The 13,538-nt window shown below is 34.5% G+C and overlaps 1 protein-coding gene across 1 annotated transcript; it reads right to left on the bottom strand.

Annotated features, from left to right (window-relative positions):
- Positions 1-297: 297 nt before the first annotated feature.
- LOC132065751 (transcription factor MYB46-like) lies at positions 298-4,819 on the bottom strand. The gene is made up of 2 exons (XM_059459277.1): positions 4,342-4,819; positions 298-1,442 (listed from the first exon to the last, which is right to left on the bottom strand). The coding sequence occupies exons 1-2, from the start codon at positions 4,641-4,643 to the stop codon at positions 704-706; spliced, it is 1,041 nt and encodes a 346-aa protein (XP_059315260.1). The 5' UTR covers positions 4,644-4,819; the 3' UTR covers positions 298-703.
- Between the last annotated feature and the right edge of the window lie 8,719 nt (positions 4,820-13,538).

Here is a 13,538-nt window from a genome sequence, read left to right as displayed (position 1 = left end):
AGTGGACGTATCACCTTAGAGATTAAACTCCATTAAAGGGAAAATTACTGGCGTGTCATATCCATAATCCTTGATTAATATCCATAATTATCCTTGATTTTCATAATACTAAGCAAACGCAAAGCATGCAAGCACACACATAGACAGACAAACAAATATGATACACGAGGATGGCTAAGATTGTCCATTAAAAGGAGGGGACCGATGGATCATTTTTCAAGCATGAATAAAACAATACAGAGAGCTAATTATTTGTCCATAAGACTTGTTCAATCCACTAATTAAAAACATAATTGCTCACATTTTAAATGGTTTGTACACAAAGACTAATAGACAATGATCACTAATCTCTACATTATCACATGTGACTATACATATATCTGCAAGAGTATATGGTGATTATTACAAACACTTAAATGAAGTCGAAATGACCAAATTACCCCTTTCCTAATTACATCATTTAAGATACAAGGTAAAATATCCTATACAAAAAGTTGCATGGCAGGCCATAAAAGTATATATCTACCAGGAAATGACACTTATTCTCATGAGATTCTTTACCCTCTCATTATCTATTTCCTGTCCAAATTTATCTCAATACAAGAGGCTTTATATGAACTATATAGGATGGAAATTATGTGGTCTAATATTGAAAGATTAAAAGGTCTTGATCTCCATAGGAAAATTAAAGGTTGTTTTAGGGTTATTCAACTTGGAAATCAAGAAAAGGGAAAGCTGAAACATCCTTCATCAATTCCTCCAAGTCCCACTCTCCCACTTTTAGATCATCTCCTTCCCAATAATTCCCTATCCCTCCAAAATTTTCTACTTTGATATTACTACTACTATTGAAATTATGGCTAGTATTCAAGTTGGTCATGTTGTTAGGGTTATTGTTGTTCTGATGATGACTGTTCCTTTGAACAAAATTCCCGTTTTCAACATTTTGATACTCAATACTGAGACTCTCCAATGGTGGAACATAGAGCTCATGACCTTCCATATTAATATTTCCTCCAAATATCCCATGGTTATTTCCATAGAAAAGACTTCCACCATTAGTACTCACAATATTCCCTCCTTGTGCCATGCCTGGTTGTGTAGTACTCAAGTATGAGGGCGCGTTGAATCCACTAATTAGCGTGTGCTCGAGCGTGGGCAAAGGATCAATAATGGTGTTTAGGGCCATGGACGAGGAAGAACACGAGGTTGAGTCCATGTACATGGACATTAGGTTATGCTTTTGCATTGACATGAATCCTTGTTGAGTGACTCCCATGTTGAGGTCTTTGCAAGGCTGATCTGAGGATGAATCACTTGCATTTGGTGATGGTGTAGAGGAAGATGATGAGTTCTTTAGCCTCTTTTTCAAGGTCGAATTCCAAAAATTCTTGATTTCATTATCAGTACGCCCAGGCAAACGTGCAGCTATTTGAGACCACCTTTGGAATCAATGAAAAAAATAAATATAAGTAAATATCTATAAGTCAAATTGAGAGAATGTGAAAGTCATGAAACATGCATGTAATATCATAATTCATAAAGAAGATTGGGGAATGGCAAGTTGATGATTTTCAACTCTAAGACAATGATGTTAATATAGTTGATCAATATGCTATACAACTCTGCTCTTTTGACTAAGAAGAACTAAGTGCATTTAATTATGCTTCATAATGTACACGAAAACAGCATGCTTCATATATAGATCTCTTGCTTGTTAATATTTAATTTGGATGAAGAACTAAGTGCATTTAATTATGCTTCATAATGTACACGAAAACAGCATGCTTCATATATAGATCTCTTGCTTGTTAATATTATAATTTGGATTTTATCTATAAAGGAGGAGTTTAATTTATAGACACAGATAATGTAAATAAAATTATACTACTATATATTACAGTAGGTCATAAAATGTTTTGAGTGACATGATGATACTGTAATTTGTTTTCTACAATATCGATGGATATAAGTTACTTATAAAAAAACTCTTCCATCTCGTATCACAAAATTTACGTGAGCTCTTTCCAACCTTTATTCTCGAGCTAGGTTTGCCTAAGAAATATAGAGATATGCCTTGAACATCTATAATCATAAAATATAACACATCTATGAATGAATTCAACTACGATATTACCTTATTCCCTTACTTAAAATCCACAAAATTCTATAAAAACCCTCTTATTAAATGACCAGTTGGCAAGATGTCTCTCCTCTGCTTCTTTTCGCTTCTAATGAGACAAAATCTGAATATATATATTTATCAACAATTGAGAAGAAAAAGGAATGAAGAAGGAAGAAAATTAGATCATTATTGGAAAAGAATATTGGAAGCTACAAAACCTTAAAGAGATGGAGATTATTAAATTTTAGGGGGTTGTAATACAATTCTAAGCAAAATTTAAGGATGTGCCTACCAAAAAAAGTTATATTATTAGGTAGAATTTAATTTGGTGCATACTGTTAATTCATTGAATTTGAAAACGTATAAGTTAAGATATGCATGTCCATAAATCATGTAAGCTGTTGAAGTCAATAACATCATAATTAGCTTTATCATGTTAGCCATTGAAGTTTACCTGTAATTCACTGTGATGTCCCCTTGACATTACTAACTACTTACTACTAACATTCTGAGATAATTGTTTCCTTAATCTCCCCTCTCACCAACCTTAGTGTTGCCAGCAATTATCTTTTTGACTTTAATTTTTATACACAAAAAATGTAAAATTATTTTATGTAGTTATCCAATAAGGTATAGAGGTTACCTGCTATAACATATTAAAATACAATATTGAAAATGTAATAATTCTTTTATACAATCCGTGTATATAAATTAAAATCCATGACAAAAGCATTTCTTTTATACATTGGGTATTTCTATGGAAGGAATTATGTTCCAATTTTACCTTTCGGTTATAGATCGAAAATTTCATGAAGATAGCTAGTACTTTACAAAGGTAGATATTTGACTTCAAATTAAAACAATTATATTGGAGATATACCTTGCTTTAATCTTCACGAGATTCACTTAAAATACATTTCTCGTCAAAAAATTTCAAAATTCTGATTTTTTGTATATTAATTAAGTACAACCCAAAAAATTGAACGTTTATGCTGCTATGTATTTTATGACTGTGGTGGTATCTCTATTTTATTTAAAAACGAGGGATCTTGATAGGTACTGAAAAGTCCAATTTGATTAATGGTCCTTAATTACCGTGTGTTCAAGGTTTTATTAATTCCTAGACACACAGACTGTCAGAAGAAGTAAATTAAAAAGAAAGAATTTTAAAGCAAAAAAAAAAAAAAAAAAAAAAAAAAAAAAAAAAGAATTTACCCTTTCCCATCTTTTTCCTGATCCTTAATTAAAAGTCCACCTAAATCCTGCAAAAGTTCTGAAAGGAGACTACAGTTTCCCTCGCATCCATAGACGTATATCATCTACTAATTTATGTATTCATGCATAAATCTCTTTTGAATATAGCAGATCGAAGAAATTATCCGCTAAACAAGAGATGGATTTGACCTGCTTTATTCTTCTAAGTGGACGACTACATGTACTTATCTTTATCTGACATATAAATTCATGAGTTTAAGTAATATACACTGATAATATAAATAAAGTTTACATCATCAGATCATTTTTACTTGTTCTACCAAGTAACATATTTTATTTTCAATATTTCATATCTCACATTTTAAGAAAACTTACCGCTTACCTATAGATATTCTTTAGATGACCTGATAATATAAAAAAAAATATTTACTTTAATGGCTGATAAATCTTAAAACTCTAATTTACGCTTGCAGTGAGAATACACAAGTTAAACTCAGAAGAAGTTAACAAGAATTCAAGTGATATACAGTTAAAGTGTAACTTTTTACACTATTAAGGAATTTTAACTGGTAATAGCTTGTTTATTAGCTAACCAATTTACCATGTCGTCAATTAAATCGATATATCTGTAATTACCAAATAAGTGATTTGATTGTGTAAAAGTTTTTGACATCATAAACATATAGAACTTAAAACTCTTCCAAAAATACTATACCTATAATTATCAATTAAGTGGTCTGATTGTGTAAATATCTTTTTACATTACAAATGCATAGAACTTAAAATTCTTCTAAAAATACTACTGTAATTATCAAAGAAGATTTGATTGTGTAAATACTTTTACACCTCAGTTCATAGAACTTAAAACTCTTCCAAAAATACTACTCCTAACCTACATGCACGTATAGACACATCAAAACACATTGAGATAGAGAGTGAGATAGAGATAGAGAGAGAGAGAGAGAGAGAGAGAGAGAGAGAGAGAAGATAGAGAGACAAACCTGTTACCAAGAAGGGAATGCAAATGTATAATATGCTCTTCTTCTTGAGGTGAAAATGCACCTCTCTTAAGATCTGGCCTCAAATAATTAATCCATCTTAGCCTGCAACTCTTTCCACATCTTTGTAAACCAGCATTTCTTGCTACATCACTCCAACACCCTTGTCCATTTGTTAGCATATAATGCATGAGCTTCTCATCTTCCTCCGGTGACCACAACCCTTTTCTTAGTTTCACGTTCGCGTTATTATTGTTATTGTTGTTGTTACTGCCGGAGGAGGAGGAGAACTCAGGCTTCCTCATTGTATTGTTTCTTTTCTTTTTGTTTTCAGACACTCCCTTTTTCCTGTCTCCCCAACTGTTTTGATGTAAAAAGAAGTCACTAACTTTATATTGATGAGCACCATCAGCCTAAAAAATCTAAAAAAAAATTTAAAAAAAATTAAAAAAGAAAATGAGAAAAACAAGAGGGAGAGAGAGTGAAACTTCTATGGAATGGAAATCATGATCATGATGATAGTGATGGTTGTGGGGCTTTGCTTAGAAACGGGGAATCAAGAGAAGAGAGGGTATAAGGTATGAAACATATAGGGGGTGGGGTGAATAAAAGCTGATTCAGTATTTCAATTTGATGAGTTTAATATTTATATATGTTTTCATTGCGATTTTTTCTTTCCATTTTTCTAATATTATGGTTCAAAAATTTGGAATATATTGAAAATTTAGTGAGCTATATATATATATATATATATATATATATATATATATATATATATTGAGTTGGTTGAATCCCCTGAATTAAAATGCCTTTGGAGGATTGGGGTGAAGGGGGTAGGGGTTAGTAATAGATGATTCAATATTTAAATTTGATGGGTTCAATATATGTATTTGTATCGCTGAATTCTTTGTACTTTTCTAATATTTTGTTACACATTTAAATTTTTTGAAATTTTAGTGATCGTTTTTATATATATTTATGTTCGGTGTAAAATATTGAGCTCAATTGAATCGGTGGGATTATAATATCTCTACCTTTGGGGGATGGGGGTGAAGGGGGTAGGGAGGTGTTGGTTGATAAGTCTAGGTAAAAACGGTTTGGAAAAGGATAGATGGTCTTCTTGTCTTTGACTCCATATCTTGTCTTTTTCCTCTATGCATATTTCTTCACTAGTAAGTTAATGATTAAAAGTACTAAAATATGTATATTCTATGAATTGGTATTAGCTTCGACACAACTCTATATGTGCATGAAATTAAAATGGAAAGTTTTTTTTGTAATCAAGGCTAATACATACGATATACATTTGCTTCCACTTCACATAATCTACCCCACCCCTGCCGCCAGAGCACACCCAATGAATACCCAAAAACAACAATTTATAAATCCACACGTGTACATAAAGATAAGAGAAAATATGATTATTAATTTATAAAAGCAGGATGATGGTTTGGAATGTGGTGATGAATTTTCAAGAATTCAAATGATCACGTAAAAATACATGATCTTTGAATGGAAATCGTCCACCAACATTTTTCCATTACAGGGGAGGAGGTTCCAATATTATTTCAAATTTACATATTTATAAAGGGTGATTTTGAAAATTTACCATCCTCTTACTTTAATAGAATATCAATACAAAAGTAAGAAGTATGGTCTCAAGAAAATATGGAATATCTTTCAAGGGACTTCATATATAACTTACTATTTGGAACGGGAAAAAAAAAAAAAAAAAGACGTTCGAAAATATGTCAAAACTAGATATATATTCTTTTGAAAGTTTAATTTGATTCATGTGATGTTAGACATTCCATCCTTTATCCAAAAATGTTTTTTTATAGCTCACTATTGAAAATGTAAACTAGTTCATGTTGGACTAGCTGTTTTTAGTATGTTATTTTAATATCTCGAAATGAAAACTTTGCGTACTTGTAGTTTTCTTACACGTCTCTTGTAAAGACCTGTTCGGTCGTTTTGATGTTTTCAGAAACGGCAAAGGGTCATATATACTCCCGTACTATCCCAAAATATTTGTTTGTATCCCCCATTTACTTTTTTGATGATATATACCCCCGCCGTTAGCGTTTTGGTCATATATACCCCCGCTTCTAACAGTTCCGTTTAACAGGGACACGTGGCACGATCTCACGGCTCCAACCATTTTCTTTTTTATTTAATCTAATTTATCATTAAAAAAACACAAAACAAAATAAAAAATAAAAAATTAGAAAGTCTAATCTCTGGCGAAGCTCCGCCATTGGCATCCGACGACTGCAACGGTATATTCATGGATCCAAAATTAAACTCACTTTGAAATCTGCCCATAAGGTTCATGAACTCTACAATTAGATTCTTGCATACGAAAATGGTGGCCGAAAAAAATAATTCAAAATGGTGAAAAATTCATTCGAATAAATTGTGTGTTGACAATTGAATCTAAAAATTGTAATTAAAGCTTGTCTTGAGAAGCTAGAACGTGAAGAAAAAACAGAAACTCCATGGACAACCATCAATGAAACTTGAAGCTTCAAGTTCTAGTTTTGGGTTTCTTCAAATGAGCTTTGTTTCTAGTGTAATGTTATTGAAAAAGATCGGTTAAATCTTGAAGAATTGATATCTGAAATTTGGGATAATTTGGTGAAGAATTCGGTGGGTTTTTGGGTGAATTTCAGTTGCAAATTAGTTGAAGAAGAAGAAGAAGAAATCCCACATTTTGAATTTTAGAAATAGCCACATTTTAAGAAATAGCCCTTTTCTGGTTTAAAATAATTTTTTAATGATAAATTAGATTAAATAAAAAAGAAAATGGTTGGAGCCGTTGAGATCGTGCCACGTGTCCCTGATAAACGGAGCCGTTAGACACGGGGGTATATATGACCAAAACGCTAACGGCAGGGATATATATCATCAAAAAAGCAAACGGGGGATACACACAACTATTTTGGGATAGTACAGGGGTATATATGACCCTTTGCTGTTTCAGAAATTCTCGACTTGACGGTCCTTCCCAAGTCCCATTAAACGTAACTAACTCAGGAGGAGCAGAAAATGTGTCTATTTGATTCGCTTTGTAAAGTTCAAGGTTGTGTGATTTATCCAAAGATTCTTATACGTTTGACTCACTCAGACTATTCTTTAATTCTTTTGAAAGTTACCCTGAAATGGTAGAGTTCGTAGGGTATCATCGGAATAATTCTTCTTAATAAATTAAAGTCTGGAAGGTCCCGAAACAAAATACAAACGACAGGAAGTGAGAGATTGGACTCTCCCCCATTTGGAAACCGTAGACTCGCATAGGTGAGTCTGGACACGCACCTGCGTGGCCGCCCCTGCGCAACTTAGTTCGCACCGGCGAACCTCCGCAATAAATGAGAACTCGTAGGAGCGAACAAGGGTCCGCTATGGCGAATCGGCACCTGCAGAAAGATGTCCGTAGAGGCGCAAATCGCTGAAACAGACCTAATTTTTAATCCCTCATTTCGGGATTGGATCTCATTTTCACCCATATATACTTCTCCAAAGCTGGTTAGAGGCAAGAACGGCTAGGAGACCTAAGGCATCAAGAAGGTAATCTTTTGAATTCATTAATCCTCTCTCCAATCTTACTTCAATCTTAATCCATGAAAGAAGTTGAGCTTTAAAGAAAACCCATGAAACTAGTAAAGCCCTAAAATGGTTAGAAATGATGGGTAGTAAATGGATATTGGTAAATCAAGGGTAGTTATGTAGATATTAATCTTGGGAAGACTAATTGCTAACTTAAAACCTTAGAGTTGATTGATTTGTATTTAGGTTGGTAAAAAGAAGCATTCTTGAAATTGGGAATTCTTGAAGAATAAAGGAATTAGTAGCATTTAGTGGGAGGGGGACGATTTTAAGTGATGTACTCATAACTATTGAACATCTACAATCCTAGTGAAGTAGGAAAAATGCCAACTTTACCCCATAAACCCAAGACAAGCCAAGTAAGGCTTTCCTAAATGGTAATGACCGATTTATCACTACGTCTTACTTATGCGAATTTGTTAATTATTAGACTCCGACGTGCTACGAGGTGATCCGAAGGAAGGAACGAAGTTCGAGACGGATGTTCATGGCACTAGCTCGGCTATCACACCCCAACTTTTAATAGGGCATGATGGGCACCCGACCCTTACTTAGGGCCGAGCGAATCCGCTGGTTCTCGTTATACTCATAATCTTACTGGACTCTAAAATCATGAAATGAGTGCATGATGAAAGCTTTTCAAAAACATGCCTTTCGTCTTTCTCAAATCAAGTAAAATCTGTAATCGTATGAAATTTGTAACATAATGCATAATGATACATCGGCTTACGCAGCCGCTTACAAGCATCGACATGTTATATACGTGACTCGTCCGCAAAGTCTCTAACATAAATCAAGATACCATAACATAGATACTCGACTCGGCAACACTCGGAAGGAAATGGAGCTCGCAATCCAGTGGAACATCTTCGACTAACATCCTCTACTCATCTATATACACCTGCGTGGCATGAAACGCGGCGTCCACAAGAAGGGACGTCAGTACGAATAATGTACTGAGTATGTAAGGCATGGATAACAACATAATATAGATATGGAAGGTAACATGGAATAAGAGAGATAACCTGTACATATGGATGACTCATAAGGCGGATGTCATGCATACTTAGCCTTTAAAAAAAATATTTCTATACATATACATAGTACCATGCCCGGCCATTAAGGCTCGGTGTCATATATATAGTATCATGCCCGGCCATTAAGGCTCGGTGTTATCATCATTAGCCGCGTCCGGCCTCCCGCATCCGAAGCAATATCATAACATGCCCACCGGTGGTGTGCACATCTACGTGCCATGCCGGCCGACTATAGCGCGGCGCGGTGTGAGAAAATACATACATATATATAAAGCATGCATGAGAGCCCAATCAAAAGCCACAATTATATCGGAGTGACGTAAGGTCGGTAGCCTCCGATTATATTATGGAATAATCATCATCGCTCTATCTCACCTTGAAGGAACAATTATTATAAGGCGAGATCAACAACAATGAAAAAAATCGAGAAAATCATGAAATAATCTCATAATAGTATGAACATCATAAGCTTTGGAATTTCTAGAATTAAAATCATCATCATCATAATCATCATAGAAATATTCTCATCTTTAACATCGTCATTCATATTGTAAAAACATGTCCGTTGTTGTTGTCATAAAAGCTTATAGAATCATAAATCTTTGACTCGGAAAATAGGGACATTTTGGAAAATATTTATGGATTATCAAGAAAGAAGTCATGCCTTTGAATCACAAACTCTATGAATCATGAATTTCTAGCTTTTGGGAATAAGAATATTCTTGGAAAACATTTATGGATTCACATAAAGGGATCATGGGACATTTGAAAACACCTATTGGATTCATAAGAAAGGAATCATGCCTTTAGAAGAAAGGGACTAGCCTTAACATACCTGTTCAACCTCCAGTTATCCACACTTATTCATCCGAATTCGTGTGTCTACATTTAAGAGGATTCACACTATCATTAGACTCATCATAGTATACTTGTACTAAACTTTCAAGTCAAACTACTCTATACTCTGTCGAAAATCGGGCAGCATCTCCCCTATTTATATGCCTAGCCCGAATTCTCAATACCAACAACCAACAACCAATAACAACAACAGAAACAACAACAACCTTATTACTACCAAAATATTCCATCAAATACTCCACATGATATTTTCTCCAACTCCTCCACAACGAATTCGCTACATAATTATTCCATAAATTTATCTCCGTAAATAAGCCTTAAATGATACCAAAAGAAAAAGATTCATACCTTACTTCCGCTAATACCGCGATATCTCCAATACTTGCCTTACTCCCAAGCCACAAATTCACCGCAACACAATATTATAATCGTAACTATACGCGGCGGAACTTAAATCCGGAGATTTTTACTTAACTCGCGTTGAAATTTAATGGAGGGAAGGTTGGAGAATTCTCTAGAATTTTTGGGAAATATTTTTGGGCTGATTCTTGGCTGAAAATGAGGGGTTAAACCCCTTTATATAGTTGCTCCGAAGTCACTGTAGCAAGATCGTTCACCGACTTACGTCCATAATTCTATTCGTTCATCATGAAATTATTTCGAGACCTAAAAATTTTATACATCGATCTCTTTATTTGCATACTTGGATATGTCCAAAACTCCATACTGATCCGTATAACTTATTCAACATCCCAAACTTAGCGAAACTTATTTTATTTTTTTCCGATTCGTTTAACCTCCAACCTTCGCGGCACTTACTTATCACTTGTTGAACATAACATAAACACTTATAAATTCAAACATAATCCTGTCCTTTGAGCTTGTGTGACTAACCTATGATGCAACTCAACGCACGAGAATACGGGATGTAACATCGGCTACGAGGTAGGTTACGACTTACCTTTTTGGTTAGACTCCGATTAGCGAAGCATATGTGTGGTTAGGAATTGACGGGGAAAGCACATTGAGACTGTAACCCTATGTGTGCATATGATTGGTCTAAAATGAATTTAATAAGAGGGCCACGGGGTAATAAAAAGGGCGATCCTGATACTTGTGAGGTGACGAGCACTAGTAGTGGATACCGATCATCATGTTTGGGTATTTGTGCTATTTCACTGGTATATTTGGTCTGAATGCCATGTCTGCGCACCAGTTGATAGAATAGTATGATCCTTTGGATATGTGATTGGGGTCTGATGCCCGTAATTTATGTCTTTTATTATATTTGCCTGTCTTGCTTGTTTTCGTGCATACCACTCATATATCCACGTTGAAATAAAAAGAAGAAAAAGGGTGAAGCTTTTATGATGTTGAGGACATGCTTTTGATGGTTTCCATGCTTACATTCTTATTCATGACTTGGAGTATGCCATATTTATGCTTTACATAGATTCACACATATGATTTGAGGATACGGTTGTGAATCCGATAAGATCTTGTTCCGGACGAGTGATATTGGCACATGATAGTGGTACTTGAGCCCGGTTGGCCAAGAGACAGGTTACTGAGATATGATATGATACAATGAGGTCGTGATCCGAGAAAATTGATAAATGGGCCTCATGAGCTTCCCATAGGTCACGACGTCGTTCATATTCGACCGTGTGTATATCAGGAAAGTGGAGAAAAGGCTCGCATTTCCATATCATTCATCTATTATCTACATTGTTGTTGTGACAATTGGTATTTGTTTGGCCTTACCTTGAAACCTGTTTGTTACATGGATTTAATTATCAAAGTGGTGATTAGCCTACTTTTGGATTATTGTTAGTTAAGGACAAAGAGGTGCTTGGTTGAATTAATGTCTGAAATTGTCCAAAGTACCAGGGTTGAAAACTAAGGAATACGAATTCATGACCTTTAAGAGTACAATATGATAATCTTCATAACCTGCTAAGTATAAGCCGACTAAAGGACTCCGTGTGCTAAACTTTATGGTTTCCCACTTAAGGTCGATAAATCATAAGAACTCCGGAAAATTGAGGGTATGTGAGTTGTATTATATTAACTGTGGTAGATCTCCTTTACGTTTAGTCATTTCTAGTCGGGATCAGTGGAGTGGGGAGTAGTGATTTTATTAGGGATCTGCGAAGTGGTTTTGTATTCCATGTGTACTTGTCGATTTCCTTTACTAGGATACATGCCAACTAATTGTTGTCGGCCTATGATGCCTATTGGTACGTGTTGTTTTGTACTGATACTGCACTTGCTACACCGTTTTAGGTGTAGAGTTGTTTCAGGTATACGGATGAGGATTTATTGATTCTGGCAGGTCTTACGGTGCCACTCCGAGTCCCATGTCTACTCTCATTCTGGACAGTGGTTATGTTCATTCTGTTATGTAATTCATTAAGTTGTGAATTGTCTTAGCAGCTTATGTACACTTATGACCCGGTTTTGAGGTATTGTCAAGTTTCTGTTGATTTTTCCGTAACATTGTAAAACTTGTATTATTGTTGTTCAATACGAAATGGTATTTATTTTACTTGGTTTTAAATGGTTTTAGCTGTTTTGGGTTTGGCTTGCCTATCGGATAGGGAAAAGGTACGCGCCATCATGACCTTGTATTTTGGGTCGTGGCATCTCTAGAGTGAAAGATATTGTTATAACTGCTTAAATTGACCGTACAAAAGTTAAATAAGACAATTGAAGCGGAATCAACAAAGAATTTCAAATGATTTCTTTTTTAATAATAGTGATGTCCGGATCAGCTTGCAAGCATGGAATCCTAACACCAATATAGGTATCCGATAACTATGCCTAAATAAATAAATAAATAATTCTATATTTTTGAAACCACCTTCTTGATTTCACGTTTTTTCCGCTCATTCTCATAGAGGAAATAGAGGTATGAAGAAAAGAAAGTGGGCTTTTGTAGATTTGTTCACAGTTTGCCAAATCTTGACTCTGCGCGAAAAGTTTTGTATTGTCACAACGTCATTTGTCTCTCTTTGAAAATCCAAATACACAGCATTTTTGTTGTTTGGTCAAAAATGAACTTAAAAGCAATCACTGTTCACTTTAGCTTCTTTTTCCTCCTTTTTTAATATATTAAAAAATCATTCATGTGTTTCACTTTTTATTTATGGGGGCCCTCTTGAGCTATTGTTTTCTGACACGTTGCAATGATTATTATGTTAGTAAAAAGAACAATATTAGTTGGAATAATCACAATAATAATAATTAATACTAACTCCTTTGCTTGTGCATAAAAAAAGGATCAAGGAGAAGGAGATGTGAATTGTGGTTTACGTAAGCGTGATAATATTATGTAAGACGAGAGAGCCTTATGAGGAAAACAAGAAAGAAAATGTTCAACTAATTATCCAATTTTTAGACCCCACTTTATTCACTTTTTGATTGCTTCCTCTTGTAATTTAATAATATACTTTAGGGGCGGGGGTGGGGCGGGGGGGAGGGGAAGGCAGAAGGGACGGAGAAAAATGAAGAAGAAAACAATGAAAAACTCGTCTTTTTCCTTGTTTTGTTTTTTTTGAGTGAAAATGTAATTTAGTATAAAATTAAAGAGTTGAATATAAGTGAAAATTTAATGGTTCAATTTTGCATGCTAAAGTTATGTTTACATAAACAATTTAGACACCAATGACTACAGCTGAAATCTAGCTAGGCCGAGCA

Source organism: Lycium ferocissimum, chromosome 7, assembly GCF_029784015.1.
Source record: "Lycium ferocissimum isolate CSIRO_LF1 chromosome 7, AGI_CSIRO_Lferr_CH_V1, whole genome shotgun sequence".
Taxonomy (NCBI): domain Eukaryota; kingdom Viridiplantae; phylum Streptophyta; class Magnoliopsida; order Solanales; family Solanaceae; genus Lycium; species Lycium ferocissimum.
Note: the sequence above shows the minus strand (reverse complement) of the source record. Positions and strands in the feature narration are given on the sequence as shown.